Below are 18,566 nucleotides of genomic sequence, written 5' to 3'. Positions count from 1 at the left end.
AGGACTAGGTAACTATGTATCGAAAGCTTATAGCAAATAACTTAATGACGTGATCTTATGCTACGCTTAATTGGGTGTGTCCATTACATCATTCATATAATGACATAACCTTGTTATTAATAACATCCAATGTTCATGATCACGAAACCATGATCATCTATTAATCAACAAGCTAGTTATACAAGAGGCTTACTAGGGACTCCTTGTTGTTCACATAACACACATGTATCAATGTTTCGGTTAATACAATTATAGCATGGTATGTAAACATTATCATAAACACAAAGATATATAATAACCATTTATTATTGCCTCTTGGACATATCTCCAACAGACATGTCCTTTTATGTTCACAACACCATTAGCACAACACAAATCTTTCAAGAATAATGCATGTGCAAGGTCAATGTGTAAGAGCTCCGCATGAACATCTTCCAAATCCGAAAACACAAAAACTCCAAATTGTGAGACGACCATGGTGTCCATCTCATGTAAAAATTCATTTTCATTGTTGCACTCAAGGCATCGGCAAGAGAATTATTCAACATCCTTGAAGCAATAAGTGGAGAATTTGGCAAAAACACATACGGAAGAGTGTCCAAAATATCATCAACATGTTTGCACACAAACCATTGGAAAGAGAAATTGGTCCTCATATTTTTTGGAACACAAAACATATCATCCAAAAAGTTCATCAAGAAGACATTTGCACAACCACGTGTGGCAACAATCCAAATGAAAGAGAAATTGGTCAACTTGTTTGAGGCAACACCAACGGTAAGGATCACATCATCATGCTTGCAAAAGAACCACAAGAAAGAGAAATTGTTCGGCATGTTCAATGCAAAGCATGGGAAAGGTATTAGAGCCGGGTTCGATCTTGAACTTACTTGTATTATGCTCTCAAGAGCTCTCTTTGTCAACTCGTGCTCAATCGAGGTTGACATTGGCATTCTTGTACCTACACACACAATAGGCAAATCAAAGAACGTGTGTGCATGGTATATGAACACATCATCCATCATGATGGTCCATTTCTTTTGCACATCACCATTAGCGTTAAGCAAAGCATCATAATAGATATGGTGAATATGCGGGGTGAACACATGAACATGCTCATCATGTACATAGGCAAAGTCTCCAAAATATGAGAGAGCTATGGGGGCAATCTCATTTACAAGAATATTAACATTATGGCAAACCAAACATTTGAAAGAGCAAGTGTTCAACATTTTGGTTGCATTAATGGGAGAGCATTGCATGCATTTTGCACAAAACATGTTCAAGATTTTATCATTGTTGTCGACAAACCTAGGGAAAGAGCAATTGTTCATCAAGGGTGTCACAACGCAAGCATTAACATCATCATTATCGTCATTGCAAGCAACACATGGGAAAGAGAAATTGTTCGACAAGTTGCATGCAATGGGAGATATATTGAAACACTCATAGCATGGCATGATCATATTATCACAAGCAAGTAATTCCACATGATCAACAATGTTATCAAGCAAAGCATCACATGGAGGAATGAACGAAGCATATGACATAGCAATTGTATCATCAAGATCATGCATGCATTCATAAGTCATCATGTCCACTAGTGGGATCATGGCATCATCAACACCCATATAGGTACCTTTGTAGTCCCACTCATATGAGGTAGGTGTTGTGGAAGAGGTAGGCTCGATGTGGCCTCCATGTTCATCTTCAATCAAGCATGGTGTGATAGCATCATCTTCATGCACAATGTACATCTTCTCCATGATCGGGAACTCGTCCTCCATGGAACCTATTGCAACATGAGAAAACACACTAGAGGTAGAGGTTAAGTTGTTAGAATGTGAAATGGCCTCCATGGACCTATCAACTACCTCTCTAAACTCACTCGGTGTATCACTCATGTCCTCCAAATGGAAGCACTCAAACTCACATATGGGGTGGGAGTCACTCAACTCACTATCACTCTCACTCAAGTGGGCTAAGTGGCTCTCATGCTCACATGGGATTGGTACCATCTCATCATTCAAGCATATAGGAGTAGGCTCGATTTTCTCATCTCCAAGCGCCTCCATTGGTGAAGGGATCATCCCATGATCACCGTTCTCAACTCCATTTGCCTCCTTGGTTGAAGGGAAAATCCCATGCTCAACTCCATCGCCTCCCATGTTGACACCATTTGATGGCGCTATGGTGTTGATGAGAGCTAGGCTCGAATCAACGTCATGATTGACTTGGCCTTCTCGTGCTCCATCTTGAAGTGTGGGCTTCATAGTCGTCATCTTGTCCATTTCCTTGCACCATTCTTTGAACATGATGGTATCTTGAAGTGTCATGTTGGCGAATTCGGCATCTAATTGGGCGAAGTAGAGCTTGTGGGCTTGTGGTGTGTTGCATTCCCATGTCATGTGCTTGTTGGATGTGTACACATCACAATGGAGATTGGGGCATTCCCAAAGATGACCGTCTTGTTTGCAACGAAAGCATTGGGAGCTACTTGGTATTGGTGGACAAATCATTGTGATGTTGGCATAAAGTTGGGTAGACCATCCTTCATCTTGAAGTGTAGACTCCATGGTCTTCATCTTGGGGCTTGAGCTTCTTGTAGGCGCCCTTATGGTGGTGGCGGTAGGAGAGGGAAGCACCATGAGATGTGGTTCCTCTTTATTTGCACTTGGCACCATCTTACTTGTTGGTGTAGCGCCTTGTCTCGCACCATTGGAGATCTTCTCATTTGTAGGCGGTCTTGGAGATGCCATTGTGGTGGTGGCGCTAGGCTTTGTAGATACCATATGGTTGGTGTTGTTGATCTTTGTAGCCTTGGCCGCTTCATGTCGAGGCTCTCGTCTTCTTGTATCATCACCATGTCTTGAGGGGTGTCGTCGAAGATCCTTGGGAGGTGTTGGTCGATGGCGAACATGAGGTGACTTGTGTCGGCGACAGTCATGTGGTGATGCATGTCGATGGTGGTCATGAGGTGGTGATGGTCGACGAAGATCATGAGGTGACGTGTGTCGATGATGATCCTCGGCATGCCTAGATGATGGTTCATTTAGCTTGGCACTTTGGTTGTGGCACCTTCTTGAGCTCGGAGGAGAGTGTCGATGGCGATCATGGTGTGGGCGCTCTTGGTGTTTCATATGATGAGCTCGATGTAGATGATCATGTGCATAAGCAGTCTCATGGTTGCGCCGTCTTGAAGGTCATCTATCTTCATATGTAGTTCCATTGGCCAAGATGGGGAACTTGTAGGCACCGGTCTTGTTCAAGGGTGTGCCGAAGCTAGGCTCCACCATGGTGTCGATGTCATGCTCGAGGTAGTGCTCGGTGCGGTGCTCCATCATGGTGTCGTAGTCGTAGTCGAGGTAGTGCTCCACCATGTCATCGATATTGTAGTCGAGCTCGGAGTGGTGGTCCACCATGTTGTCCATGTTGTAGTCGAGCTCGGAGTGGTGGTCCACCATGTTGTCCATGCTTGGAGAGCCATGGTCGGTGTAGGGATGCTCGATGTCGGTCATGTCGATGATGCTTGCGGAGCCATAGTCGGTGTCGAGCTCCACATGGTCCTCCATATCCGCGGTGCTTGCGGAGCTATCACCCTCATAGTACTCCATGTCGTCCTCCGTAAGCTCATCCTCACTATACATGTTAGTCTCTAGGATTGGTGTATATATGGTGGAAAGAGAACTACCAAATGGTCAAAACTCATAACAAAATCGAGAAAATGGTTCAAGTTAGAGAATAACCGATATGTACTCACACACGCACTCAAAGCACACACAAAAGGCTAAGAACTCTATATGGTGGTAGGTGACGAAGTGGATAGCAAACGAAAAGAACCAAAGACAATGTGTCTATTGTCAAATGTGGGTAAGATCCAAAGTCAAATGTCAAAAGCGGTGATCTATGTCAAGGAAACACGGAAACGCACACAAGGAAGAACAATGGGGTTAGCGCGACCAAGGAAGTGAGCAACTAACAAGGATGGTCCTAACAAAGACTATTAGCTTGGTGTCGCGCCAACACAAGAGAGACCGTAGCTCGGTTGCATATGAGAGAAACAACTAGATTTGCAGAAGATGCCACTCTTCTCTTTTCTCTCTTAGTACGTACAAGCTTTGCACTCCTTTGTATTGGTGGACACACACTCTTTTTCTATTTATTTTTCCTTTTCTCTTTTTTTCACTTTTTTCTATGCTTAGAAGCTTTATTTTGCTCTATGTCACACTTTTTCTTATTTTGTGTATCTTTCTCACCGAGCTTGCTTCGGAGTTTTGCTCAACACAACGCGCACACACACTCTCTCACGGTCGTGACACTTGTGCAATGCTTCGCAATACTCGGAAAGCCACTCTCAATGGGATAGGTACACAAAGAAAGAAAGGGGCTACAAGGGGTGGGGCAAGTTATACCTATTAATGTTAGGCGGTGTCAAGCACACGAACTTGCGATGATCGAAGTGGTGACGATGATGGTGTCGAAGTTGCGCCGGAATCCGGGGTGCCAAAGGTGTCGTCACGGTGTTGGTGTAGGCGCGGAATCGGAATAGACAACCAGTGCACTCCACAAGAAAATCCGAACATAAAAGTCAATGCCCAAAAAGTTGGGTCAAAACGAGCGATCGAAGTTGTCAAAATTTTGGAGTCAAATGGGCTCGGGAAAATTGTCAAAATTGGAGTCAATATGGATGGTCAAAGTGGTAAAAATTTGAAGTCAAAGGGGCTCCGGAAAGTTGTCAAAAGTTGGGTCAAAGTTGGATGTCAAAAGTTGCTGAAAATGGGGTCAAAAATTGCGCGGGCGGAAGTTCCGGCCTACTTGCGGCCAAGTTCCGGAAATACACTGCTTGTATCCAGGGGTTACTGCGAGCCAAAACTGCTGTTTTTGGAAGTTGGGCTGAAGTTCCGCTCGACCGGAAGTTCAGCTGAGTTGAACCGGAAGTTCCGGTTTTGGAAAAAAAATCGGCGCAGATTTTTCTGGAGATTGCTTGCGCGTGGAGCAGCTGATGCGCGCGCGGATCGATGCAGCTGGCCGGTGTGCAAGGAGCCTTTTGGCGCGAGGCTAGCGGATCGAGGCGCGGGAGTCTCGCGCGTGGAGATGTTGGCGATTGCGGCGGTAGCGTGTGGTGCGGGCCTTGGCGCGCGGGCGGGAGCTGGTGGTGGCGTGGACCGACAATTGGCGGGCGAGGTGGTTGCGTGCGCGCAAGGCGAGTGGGGTGGGCCTGGCGTGCGCGGGATGGCGGTGGGCCTGGTGGCGTTTGCTTCGTGCGGCTGGTGGCGTGGAGTGGGCCAGGCGTTGGGCAGCGAGTGCGGGCGCGGGGTGTGTGCGGGTGATCGAGGCAGGGGCAGATCGTGGCGGTAGTGGGTGGCTGGCGCGCTGCGGCTTGGTGCGAGCGGCGGGTCTTGCGGTGATGCTCGAGTGCTGTGGAGGCGTGCGGTGGTGAGCGCTGCGTTGTGAGGCGGTTTGGTGCGGATAGGTACACAAAGAAAGAAAGGGGCTACAAGGGGTGGGGCAAGTTATACCTATTAATGTTAGGCGGTGTCAAGCACATGAACTTGCGATGATCGAAGTGGTGACGATGATGGTGTCGAAGTTGCGTCCGAATCCGGGGTGCCAAAGGTGTCTTCACAGTGTTGGTGTAGGCGCGGAAGCGGAATAGACAACCAATGCACTCCACAAGAAAATCCGAACATAAAAGTCAATGCCCAAAAAGTTGGGTCAAAACAAGCGATCGAAGTTGTCAAAATTTTGGAGTCAAATGGGCTCGGGAAAATTGTCAAAATTGGAGTCAATATGGATGGTCAAAGTGGTAAAAATTTGAAGTCAAAGGGTCTCCGGAAAGTTGTCAAAAGTTGGGTCAAAGTTGGATGTCAAAAGTTGCTGAAAATGGGGTCAAAAATTGCGCGGACGGAAGTTCCGGCCTACTTGCGGCCAAGTTCCGGAAATACACTGCTTGTATCCAGGGGTTACTGCGAGCCAAAACTGTTGTTTTCGGAAGTTGGGCGGAAGTTGGGCTGAAGTTCCGCTCGACCGGAAGTTCAGTTGAGTTGAACCGAAAGTTCCGGTTTTGGAAAAAAAAATCGGCGCAGATTTTTCTGGAGATTGCTTGCGCGTGGAGCAGCTGATGCGCGCGCGGATCGAGGCGGTTGGCTGGCGTGCAAGGAGCCTTTTGGCACGAGGCTAGCGGATCGAGGCGCGGGAGTCTCGCGCGTGGAGATGCTGGCGATTGCGGCGGCAGCGCGTGGTGCGGGCCTTGGCGCGCGGGCGGGAGCCGGTGGTGGCGTGGGCCGATAGTTGGCGGGCGAGGTGGTTGCGTGCATGCAAGGCGAGTGGGGTGGGCCTAGCGTGCGCGGGATGGCGGTGGGCCTGGTGGCGTTTGCTTCGTGCGGCTGGTGGCGTGGAGTGGGCTAGGCGTTGGGCGGCGAGTGTGGACGCGGGGTGTGTGCGGGCGATTGAGGTAGGGGCAGATCGTGGCGGTAGTGGGTGGATGGCGCGCTGCGGCTTGGTGCGAGCGGCGGGTCTTGTCGTGCTGCGCGCGTTCTATGGAGGCGTGCGGTGGTGAGCGTTGCGCTGTGAGGCGGTTTGGTGCGGATGTAGCGGAAGAAGAAAATGGGGCCGGAAGTTCCGGGTATAGGGGCCGGTACTTCCGGAAACGACACAAGATTTCGGATCTGAATCTGCGGAGGAAGAACAGCACGAACTCGGGCGGAAAAGTGAGGCAAAAATCGTCGGATTTGGTGGGGAATTGATGGAATTTGACTGAGAAAATTGGAGGGATGATAGATCAACACCAAAGACAACAGATTTGTGGACCAAAACCACAAAAAATGCAACAAATCCTGAGATCCAAATTCGAGCTATTTTTTGGGGCAAAATTTTTGGGCGAAATTGGTGGAATTGGAGGGTCAAATCCGTGGCAACCTTTGCTCTGATACCATATGATGCGGGCTGAGCCCGTGTGGGTTGCCCGATCTCACGAATTGACCCGGTTGAGTGTGATTGCGGAGGGGAATTACCGGGGAAGTGGATGAACGCGAAGAACTCGATACAAACACACACACACACACACACACACACACACACACACACACACACACACAAATCGGTTATCCTCGTTGGCCCGAACCACCAACCGATAGAATTGCAAGACAAAGACCAAAAGGTAGAATCTCTTGCAAAAGATCGACAAATCCAAATAGAATTCCCAAAGAGTAAAAGACCAACTAAGAATAGAGTTGCAAAGCAAGAGATTCTCAATTGATAGAATTACTAGAATGGAAAAAGATCTGGATAAGGAGGGATATAATAGATGGTTAATCTAAGGTGGGGGTTTCCCAAATCCACTAAGGAATAATAGAGACATAAGCCAATTCATCTAAAACATCATCTCTCCCTTATGAAGGTGGGGGTAGGTGCCTATTTATAGGTAGGGGGCCGAAGGGGTAAGTTACAAGCTAAAAGGAGCTGAGTTCTGGCTGAGGTTCGACTGTCGAAAGTTCCGGCTCCTGGGGGCGGAAATTCCGGCTGGATTCCTTCAGCGTGAGTATCTGGGCGGAAGTTGCGGTTCTAAGGTGCGAAAGTTCCGGATGGATTCCTTCAGCGTGAGTATTTGGGCGGAAGTTCCGGTCCTAAGGGGCGAAAGTTCCGGCTGGATTCCTTCAGCGTGAGTATCTGGGCGCAAGTTCCGGTCCTAAGGGACGGAAGTTCCGGCTGGATTCCTTCAGCGTGAGCAGCTTCATTCTTGGATGGTATCTGGGCGAAAGTTCCGGCGGTGGCGGCCGGAAGTTCCGGCCTGGAGCATCTAACGCTTCTTCCTCCTTCTCTTCCATGCTTCCGTGACATCGGCCTTGCGTCCTCGGGTCTCCATGGCATCCTCTGTTTCCTTCGTACTTGTCGTCGAGTTCTTATCATCGAGATATGACGGAGTATGAAGTAGTATATCGTTCCAAATAGGCGATTCGAGGCACGCGTAAAGAAGAAGATTCACATTTGTGTGTCGTCTTGGCGATGAAGCACATGTACTATGTCCAATACAAGTGTACAGGGGAGTAGGTGTTTACCGTGGTATGTCATGAAGCCATGTAAATTTTCGATGAAAACATGATTGTATGTGCCCTGTGGAAAAGGCGTAGAAAAAAGGGAGCCTTTTCAGGCTCTATTGACAAGATGGTGTTCTCTAAGTACAATTCTGCTTAAAATGTGGCTGTTTTGCACAACTGCAACATCATAACTCCCACTCGTCACTCGATAACCCCATTCTTCATCAAATTTATTTCTACTGTCACAGTAAGAGCTGAAATCTCGCCATTGAGTAAATTTTACCTCATGGCATCACAGGACTCGAAAGTGAACTAAACGAGCACCATCGACTCACAAACACAGGACTCGAAGGTGAACCAAATGAGCACGATCGACTCACAAACACAAACAGACTCGTACCCTCTTCGCACCATTCTCTTTTTCTTACAATTCTTCCCACTTTTATTCTGCCACCTGATTTTATTGCAATCGGATGCCATGCTAATAAAGCGCTATCCTGCTATTACAATAACTGATCCAGTGGCCCACGAAGCACTGCCACGTACACATCCAAAGGTGATTCTCCCGCATGCTTGTCTCTTGCACATTTCTCAGATCTCACTGAAAGAGCTGATTGTCCGGAAACCGTGATTCTCAGGAAGTGGTGCATTCCCTGGGCGAATAGAGATTATTACATCGAGACCTGAAGAGAAACAATGTTAGATAAACAGTGAAATCCAAGTCTATCCCAAGAGAGAAGATAAGATATTAAGAACAGAAGCACATATACAACCGTGCAATAATGAACACAATATCTTAGCTCAGGAGTGGCACACGCAAGCCAAAAAAGTGTGAACACTCCATAAGACGTAAACATTATATTTACATGATTTGTCTACAAATATCCTAATATTAGAATGGAACTAGCATAGGGGTACCTGCACTCTTTGCAGCAACGGCTTCTTCGAACACATCTGTGATAAATAAGATTTCAGATGGATTGTCCACCCCAAGTGATTTTGAGATCTCGAAGTAACTCCTTGCTTCTCTTTTATTTCTGTTCATATGAGAGTGTCATAATTCCATATTCATTTTTGAAGGGACAAAACAATAAATAGAAAGCTTACCCTGTTGTGGTGTCAAAAAAACCACACAAGTATTGTCGTAGATCACCATGGGATGAGTGGCCAAATAGTAGCCTTTGTGCCTCTCTACTGCCACTTGAGTATATGTAAACCTATTGGCAAGCATATGATCTTATATCAAGTGACTGGACACTTCACAAATCTAGGAATACATATACAAGACTATACGCTTGAAGCTGAAGTTCTAGTAATATCTTAACTACCAATCATAGTATACGACCATATCGCATGACTAAACCAACTTATAGTTATTATCATCATTTCTTGTTTACTCCTTTTAACATTATCCTTTTAAAGTTCAACACAGCTCAGTTACATCTAACGTGTTCAATTAATGCAATGAAAGGTTAGCACCCTTCTGTTCTATCAGAAATCATTTTTCTGTGCTTCTCTACATGCTAATAAATTCACTAGAACTTCTGACGACCTACTAGCCGATTTTTATTTTGGTTTTCTCAGTTTACGAGGGACTGAGCATTCTACTTTAGTCAAATCCATATTGCTTACATGCATCAGTCCTACATATGAAAGTAGAACAGACAAACCGCAGAGCAACTGATTTTTTTTATGACCATCTCAATGGTTGAGCACGGTACTGAAGTGAACTATTTGCTGTGAATGGCATACGCGTTTAGTACATGACCCACCCAGCAGCAAGTTAGGGAGAAGATCCCCGTGATCTCTCAATTAGGAGGTTTATCCTTTAAATTACGAAGATAACATTTAGCTTGGGCCATATGCCAATTACAAGTAAGATCTATGTGTTGTTACTTAAATATGAGTGTTAGTCCTATATGTAAAGACAACCCCCTATGAGAAATAAATCAAGCAAGAACTAGAACAACACTTCTTCTATCTTGCCCCTAGGGGTACAAGCCTTTCCCCTAACTCCCTGCAACCCTAGTACACAACAGAGTGATTTACGGAGTTCTGTACTGGGTTCTGACCTAAATAACTCAGTCACGAAGTATGAACAATAAAAATAAGCATGAACAATAAACAGGTCTGATGACAATCCAAATTTATGCCACAAAAGTCAAAAATTTATACTTCGGAAGAGTTTGACCAAATAGATACCTTCACACCGTGAGATTGCCAATCCTTCAGCGCCCCGGGAACATCCTAAAAAACAACTCCGTGCAGTTCTTTGCTTTCAAATCCAGTCCTCCATATATGACCCTGGAATTAGCCATTAGAACAGAACTCCATCAAAGAAAAAGATATAGTTCCAGCTCTGAGAAGGAATGTGAAAGGTACCTGAAGTTGTTTCAATGATGTAATCTTCCGGTCTGCTTTGATCATGGACTCAACATTAGTGACTAACGAATTAATAACCTCTTCTTTGCTAGCATCACTGGGTGCAACTGGAACAGCCCCAACAACTCCGTTTCTCAGGTCTTCTTCAACCTGCATAATTGGTCAATAGTCTGTTAAACTTGAATAAACAAAGTAATTTGTGCAAGAGCAGTCAAACACGATATACTAGCATGATTAACTTTGATTTTAGATGCTTCACAGGATAGTTAAATTCTTATACCATAACTTACTTGGATGCGCAACAATTCGATGTCTTCTTTGGTTTCTTCAGAATCGTATGTAGAAATCAGATGCTTCCGCACATTATCACGAGCATAAGGAAACATAACATCAGTCACAAATGATATTGGAGTTGTTGTTCCTTCGATGTCAAGTACAACACAATGCTGCAATGAGCAAAAAAGTGTGAGTACTAGCATTCAACAAATAAGTGAACAGTTAAGTGCCCAGATATATCAAGCGTAAACCAGCTAAGGAGAAACACAAGCAAAAAACAACCGCTATAACATCCTATTTTCTCAAAGGGTTCTATGAAAAAATTCAGGTGCAAGGATGTTACTTGTGCAGAAGTTGTCTCATGTGTTTTCATTCAAAGTGTTTGAACTAATTAAAGCTATGTGATTTGTGTTAAGTCCATATATTAGAAAAATATCGATAGAGATACCCGTTAGCGATAGTTTACTGGAATATTTTCTCTTTTGGTGCGTTCTCCAGGAATTCCAAAGTTACTTTAATTTCTCATTAATCGACCCGGCTGGAACCCAGCTCCTTGGTCCATTCTATTCTCCCTCAGCCCACGCCAAAGCAACCAACACCAATTCATCATCTAGCCCAAGTTGCAGCCCAATCTCTAATCCTCTTTCTCTCACTTGTAACTTGTACTGTGTCACATTTCTTGAACACATGAAGCAGCACAGCATCAGGAAATTGCAGCAGTTCCTCTATCGGTTCATCTCCCCACTTCCTACTCTCTTCTATTGCACGTGCAAATTAAATCCCTGTCACCGCCCGCACTCATCCCCTTTATCTCTCATCTTTTTTCCTTGTTTAATCTCAACCAGAAACGGTAACCATTAGCGGACAGCCGTACACGAGCCATGCCATTTCTTGATCTCCATGCTCTATACAAAGCCAATACGAGGAAAGCAATCTGTTAGCACGCCTCTTCTCTCTGTTTTCTCTCGGACAATCTCACCTGAAGCCCACAAAAGAGTTCGCGCTGATGCTGCTTTCCCCGCGTCTGCTGCATAGTTCACTGGACCACCTGCTCCACAAGTAGCTTTGAGTCCAACTCCTTCCACTATCAGCGTCTCAACAATCTCGTCTAAATGGTGCTCATATCCACAAAATCTACACCGCACCATCACGATTCACGAGGGTAGTTCCATCATGCCTTCCTCTCCAGATTGCTGAAATATCGCCACACCATAAACACTGGCAAAGAGCTTTTCCTGGCGACTCCAACCATTACAGCGACACCTCAGGTTGCATAAATTTACCACTGGGATCTACTCCCTTCTATAGTTTGTAACTGGTTGTAATAATAGCTTATAGGGTGGAGGGAGTAAGTAATAATGCAAACTGAGAGCGTACCCATTAATGGTGACAGTTTTTTGGTAGAGAGAATATAAAAGGAAAATGGATGGGACAGCAACAGGACGAGTGCCTCAATTGATAGCAATTTAATTTTCCACTGGAAATTGAAGAGAGAAGGGAGTGGGTGGTGAACAAATGGAGGAAACTCTAGAGTTGCCTGCTGATGTGTGTGTTTGCTGGAGGTTGAAGAAATCTGACACAGATGCTACAGTTACATGTCAGAGAAAGAGAATTAGAGACAGGGATGAAGATTGGGCTGGGCTAGGCTGGTTGCTTGAGTCATTGAGTGGTGGGTGGGCTGAAGAAGATCAAAATGCAAATGGTTGAGAAAAATACGAACTGAACTCCTAATATTGTAACAAAATTCACACAAGCCAAAAGTACTATGCAGAATTCAACATAATTTCTCCAAGGCATTATTTGAACTCGAAATATTCCAATAAATAGACTCAACTCCAGTTCCATAATTAAAATTAACTCAAACATTTTAAACTAATTCAATAAAATACATGGGACTACTTTTACACTAAGTAACATTCCTGACTGAACAAAAAAACATGGAGAAAACATGATATTACAACAGCAGTTGCCCATGATATTGTACTATAAAGGAGGTTGAATTCACAAATCACTAGGAGCAAGGAACTGACCTTTGATGATTTGGCTGCATGAGCTCCATTAGGAACATCAGGACTTATAACAGTACACAATCTTTTGGCGCTGTTTATTGGACCATGCTCAGGAGTCGTCCAATCAATCCCTAACTGATACATCTTGACGGCAGCATCAAGAAGATAATGATAGCATTCAGCCTGAAAAGCAAGGCCATAGCAATGTAGTGAACATCTGCCCACATAGGCTATATCATGAACTCTATTTAAAAAGAGAGCTAAACTATCCCTCTACTAATATAGCTTACATGAGTACAGCCTAGATTCCCCGTAAAAAAAAGTACAACCTAATGTTGATTAAATTTCATAATCTAGATGCAAATTGCAAAATGAGCATTAAAACTAAAAGAGGAGGTAGCATGTGGAGATAGATTTAAGGACTTGTATTGAACGAACTGATAACCTAAAATGAAGAGACGAAATGACTATGAGAGGAGATGAGAAGAATGTTAGTCAGCAATAAGCACCCCAACCTGAAAACTGATTGATGTGTACCTCCTAGGAGGCGTGTAAACAAACTCTACCTTTTCAATGAAATGAAACACAAAGATCTCTTTGCGTTTTCTCGAGAAAACTGATGCAGAAACCTAGGTCATGGAAATAAAAATACCTGTGTCTTGGCATTGATCCAGGAGTCACCCCTAACATAAATTCCATGGTTCCGCACAAGCACAGCAGTTTATGATCAGTAAGATCAGCAGAGCAGTTTATGGTCTCAATTTGGCGCTAACTCATATGATGCTGCCCCACCAAACTTACCAGTTTGCCGCTCACTAACATGATGCTGCTCCAACCACCTTTGTCCAGGCATGAGCAAACACTGCACTACTTGGAGACTGAAGAAAAAGAAATAGAGGGAAAACTGAACACTTAAGCCTAAGCAACTAAGTTGTAGAACGATAATAAAGAAAGATAAACTGAAGATTATAGAATTAACACATACTTAGAAGAAAGAATACGATTGACAATTTAGAGGCTGAATACTGATAGGTCGTATTGAGAAAATAACTGAACAATAGTTAAAACTGAAAATACACTGCATGAGAGAATGAGGACTCAAGAAAGATACACAGAAGAAACTTGGCGTCACTAGAAGGACTAACATGGACTAAAATGGTTACTTGAAACTGAAAACTAATAAAAACACTCATGATACTATAAAATGAAAGTGAGACACGCTGATAGAAGAGAGAATCACCTACTGAAGACTAAAGTAACTGAAGAAGAAATAAAAACTGAACGAAGAAACATTTGAACTTTGGACAGTCCATCGAACATGCCAGGCAACAGATCCCTGAAAAATATAAGATAGTAAAACTTCCAAATCTGGATATAAAAACTTCTAGAAAACAAACTCCTACACTAATTTCTCAATAAGGTTCAGAGAGTGGCATATTCCTCCAGCAGACAAGCACCGCCACCGACAGTCATATTCCACCAGCAGCCAAGCATCATCACCGACGGTAACACCAGCTCATGGAGTGGTACAAGAAGAGATTCTAACTATCAATCTAGTACGCACAGTCCATTCATGAAAAAGTGAGCATGAGAAACAGAAAATACTAAAAAATGAATGCAAATGAGATAAACATCTGATCATCGATGAAATCAACTGCTGCTATGCCACCACACATCTCTGACCAACTTTATTCTCTCTACATAAGTAACAAACAATGACTGAAGAAATATGACATAATCATATAATGATTGAAGAGAAAACTGATAACCTGAAATACAAAACAGTAAAGACAGAAAATGAGCTATGACAAGCAGTGCAGAAAGACAAAAATGAATTACTGAAATACTGAGAAAATCTAAAGCACAAAATTAATGCCTTTGGTTTTGATACCTTTGGCGCTGTTGTAGAAAGAAAGAATTAAAAAAAGGTGCCGACTGAAAAATGAAGAGCAAATTTAAGAATGAACATATCAAAATATCAGAAGAAACAAAATAAAAATCAGAAGCACATTACATAAGAACTGAACAAATTAAAAACAGAAAATTTTAAAACTTAGGAAATGAAAGATTAGGTCATTACAAAGAAGCGTTATGTTCAAGCAGCAGAAACAGTGGGGAGAAGTATATGCAGTAAGTCTATGAAAAGAGAGCAGTAAATGTTGCTAAGGTTAAATAATTAAAGGCAGTGCACTAAACCTATGGAATACACAACCATTTCCCTTTGTATGGCTTACTCAACCAAATATCATTAGAAATATGCGAATGCATAGGATACTTGAAAGAACACAGGTACTAATAAACTTCAATGAGCCAGCAGAAGAAATAACAACAAAATCAAACTAGACAAGGTGCATCCATGCTTCTGGATTATTCAATGCTACAATTTAGAAAACTCAAACTCATCCAAGGACCAAACATGATTTATATTGAATCAATTAATCTGAACAAAATGTGCATCAAAGTACAAAAGGCTGAGGGTTCATCCGTATATGAAGAGAACATATGTTTAACTGAAAACTGAAAACATCCGTATTGGGACATGGAAATTATGTATCCTTATCATAAAAGGTGACTTTGCAGGTGAAGTTATGAACCATAATCAAAGGTGACTTTGCAGGTTAAGTTATAGACCAATTGTCTGTCATTACATGGACCTGGAGGCTAGCCTTCTCCATACATCTCATAAAAAGCAGTTATCTACTAGAAAGTGATAACAGAGCAATTGCAAAGCCCCTAACTGAATTAGTCACTGACTTATACATATATACTGAAAAAACAAAGCCGAGTGACCACATAGAGACACATCAGCACAGGATCCACGAATAACACAGTTTGAGATTACACCAAACTAAAACATTGAAGCTGAAAACATAGGAACTAATTTATCTCATGATTTTAGCATGTCATTTCACAGCCAAAATGCCACTGGATCCTGACGGATGGAACCAATTCTTGCTTCATGAGGCAGGCTGTAGCAACGAACCTTGCAGTGTCTAAGCTTGAGGTCTCTATTCGTGTCATAACTGAGGGAGAAGGTTTTCAAACGATACATAAAACGACCACCTTGGGGCCCGCCTCCAATAAAATCATCCGAATCAGGCCCCAGCAGCACCACGGGCACATCATCCTGATCAGTCTGTGTGTCATCAGTGCAGACACACTCCACAAGGCAGAATTTGCCCTGGCGCATGTGCACAAGGGTGGCACTTACATGCTGCTGCCCCTCAGCTAGGTCCCTGTTGTACACCTTCGTCTTGGTGTAGGAATACTGCAATCCTTGGCTAGTCGTGGTGCTGGCCATGGTGCAGCAGCAGAGGTACCCAAGTTTCTCCGGGTCTTTGGGGAGACCAACAAAGCCATCCAGGGAGGTGTCATAGTGTCCATGGCCGGTGAAGGGGAACACCCAACGACCACATAGTTTCCACACATGCTCCTTGGTGTCCAAGATGAAGGTGCCAACAGTGTCGATACTGACGAGGATGCATCCATCGGGTCGCACGGCGTAGGAGGAGACAGCTGAAAGTGAGAATGGAGGACAACTGAGTATATTCCACATCCACACTCCACTCGGTTCTGGCTTCTGGAGGAGTTCAAATGAGCCAATATCCAGAGCATAGAGCCTATCATCACTGACGGGGATGTAGACTGGATAATACGGAAAGTTTGGTGGAGGTTCAGAGGAGATGGTAAGATCCTGGACGTCGATAGTTGGGATTCCCGCCATCACATCACGAGATGTTTGCATCGCCATGATCTTGGTGCCAAAGGCTGACGTGAACATATTGGGAAGCCCACGCATCGCCTGGATGCGCATGAAAGCTGGGAAGGGCTTTAAGCCGGACTGCTCAGAGTCTTCTCCTGAATCGGACGATTGCTCAGATCCTTTGCCTGAGCGGCGCGACAAGCTCACCTTGCGGATGGAGTATCCAGAGTTCCAGTCATCAAACACAAGGTAAAGGTGCTGCTTAGGCTTCTCCGGCAAATTGAGCTTAGGCTTCTCCGGCAGATTGGGCTTAGGCTTCTCCGGCAGATTGTAATTCCAAGAAGGTCTGGTTCCAGTCATCCTCGTACTCTTAGATCTGGTTCCAGACATCCTCGTGCTCGTAGATCTGGTTCCTGCGATTGGAATTCGAAGAAGAAACGATTGTTGCCAAATAAAAATCAATCAGGCCCAATCGTCCGTCCTAGTGCAACTCAACCAGACAAATCAAGTATCCAAATCTTAATCGAGGGCAACAGCTATTCGAATTCGATTGTCAAATAGAAAATCAATCACGCCCAATCGTCCTAGCTACTGCAACTCAACCCGACAAATCCAAGTATCCAATTCTTAATCGAGGGCAACAGAGGAGAAGAGGGAATCGCAGGAACGCACCTATACAAGCCGAAGATGGTGCGTCGGTTGAGGTCGAGGCTGAGGCTGAGGCGGAGGCGGAGGCGGCGCGCGTGGTATGGGCCGGCCTGTGCGGAGCGCCGGATCCGTCCCGCTATAAGCGGAGAATAGGATTTGCCCGGGAGCTGCTTTACACCGACCTGATCGGTGTATAACAGCCACCGACCACCTCCAGATCGTTGTTGGGCCGGCCCACGATTCGCTGGTGCGGACGGACCACCACACAGGCCAGGTATGTTGGGCCGGTCCAAATTGTTTTTCTTTTTTACTTTCTCATTTTTTCTCTGTTTTAAATCTGAAAAGTTTTTAAATTTTCTGTTCCTTTTCTTTCTTTTTTTCTTTCTTTTTTTATTTTTTCTTTTCTGTTCTTTTTCTTTCTTTTTTTCTTTCTTTTTTTCTTTTTTCTTTTCTTTCCTTTACTTTTTTTATTTTCTGTTCCTTTTTGTTTCTTTTTTTTGTTTTGTTTCTTTTATTTTTATTTTTTTTTGTTCAAATTAAAAAATATTTAAATTCAGAAAAATTTCAAAATTGAAAACTGTTCAAAATTTTAAAAATGTTCAAATTTTAAAACCGTTTAAATACAAAAAATATTCAAATTTGAAATCCGTTCAAATTTGAAAAATGTTCAAATACAAAAAATTGTTCAAATTTGAAATCCTTTCAAATACAAAAAATGTTCAAATTATAAAAGCATTCAAATTTAAAAATCCGTTTAAATATATAAAGCGTTCAAATTTCAAAAAAATTAAATCAAAATCTAAACATTTTTAAAATTTCCAGAAGTTCGAGTCTTAACAGATTTTGACATTTCGTTTTCTGAAATATATTTTTTTAAAGTTAGATATTAAAAAAGAAACATAAAAAAAGAAAACAAACGTACATACTACTAATGGGCCGCGACCCAACCAACTGGCCTGGTCGGTGGGGTGTGCGGTGGCCCGTACACACCGACCAGGTCGGTGTACAGCACCACCCGCTCCAAACTCCCTCCCTCTATTTCACTTTCAAAAAAATAGATTTTACCTTTTTTTATTCCACCTTCCCATCTTCCCCTCCCCCCTTCGGATCCAAACTGCCCCACGAACGCCACCGCCACAATTTGAAACCCTAGCCCGCCGCATCCATCCGTGGACGGGGATTGCATTGGCGGCGGCCAGCCTGCATCACCTTGTCTCTCTAGTGGCGGCGGCGGTCGGCCATGTCGACCAAGGACGAGAAGCTCCTCAGAGCATCTCCAGTCGCGTCCCTCAAAGCGTCCCCCAAAGAGCGCAGGATCGAGCATTTGGGGAACGTGTTTTGTTCGTGCCGCGTTTGGTGGACGTCGCTCTCCAGCCGCGTCCCCCAAACGCCGCCCCAATCAGAAATTCAAATAGTTTGCAACCAAAAGAGATCGTTCCCCGCCGAATCGTCGCGATCAGAGTAGCGGCGATCAAAGTACTGAGCGCGCGATCATATTACAGACCGGTGGTG

At 43.9% G+C, this 18,566-nt stretch overlaps 1 protein-coding gene across 1 annotated transcript; it reads right to left on the bottom strand.

Annotated features, from left to right (window-relative positions):
- Window positions 1-8,245: 8,245 nt before the first annotated feature.
- Window positions 8,246-17,147, bottom strand: LOC127344752 (probable bifunctional methylthioribulose-1-phosphate dehydratase/enolase-phosphatase E1). Its single transcript, XM_071828447.1, has 8 exons — window positions 17,079-17,147; window positions 13,356-16,819; window positions 12,725-12,886; window positions 10,709-10,864; window positions 10,419-10,568; window positions 9,144-9,253; window positions 8,955-9,073; window positions 8,246-8,719 (listed from the first exon to the last, which is right to left on the bottom strand). Exons 3-8 carry the CDS (start codon window positions 12,845-12,847, stop codon window positions 8,628-8,630), a joined length of 750 nt encoding a protein of 249 aa, XP_071684548.1. The 5' UTR covers window positions 12,848-12,886; window positions 13,356-16,819; window positions 17,079-17,147; the 3' UTR covers window positions 8,246-8,627.
- Window positions 17,148-18,566: the final 1,419 nt, after the last annotated feature.

The sequence above is a fragment of the Lolium perenne genome, chromosome 3 (assembly GCF_019359855.2).
Source record: "Lolium perenne isolate Kyuss_39 chromosome 3, Kyuss_2.0, whole genome shotgun sequence".
NCBI classification, from domain to species: domain Eukaryota; kingdom Viridiplantae; phylum Streptophyta; class Magnoliopsida; order Poales; family Poaceae; genus Lolium; species Lolium perenne.
The sequence above is the reverse complement of the archived record's forward strand: the minus strand, read 5'-3'. Positions and strand labels throughout refer to the sequence as shown.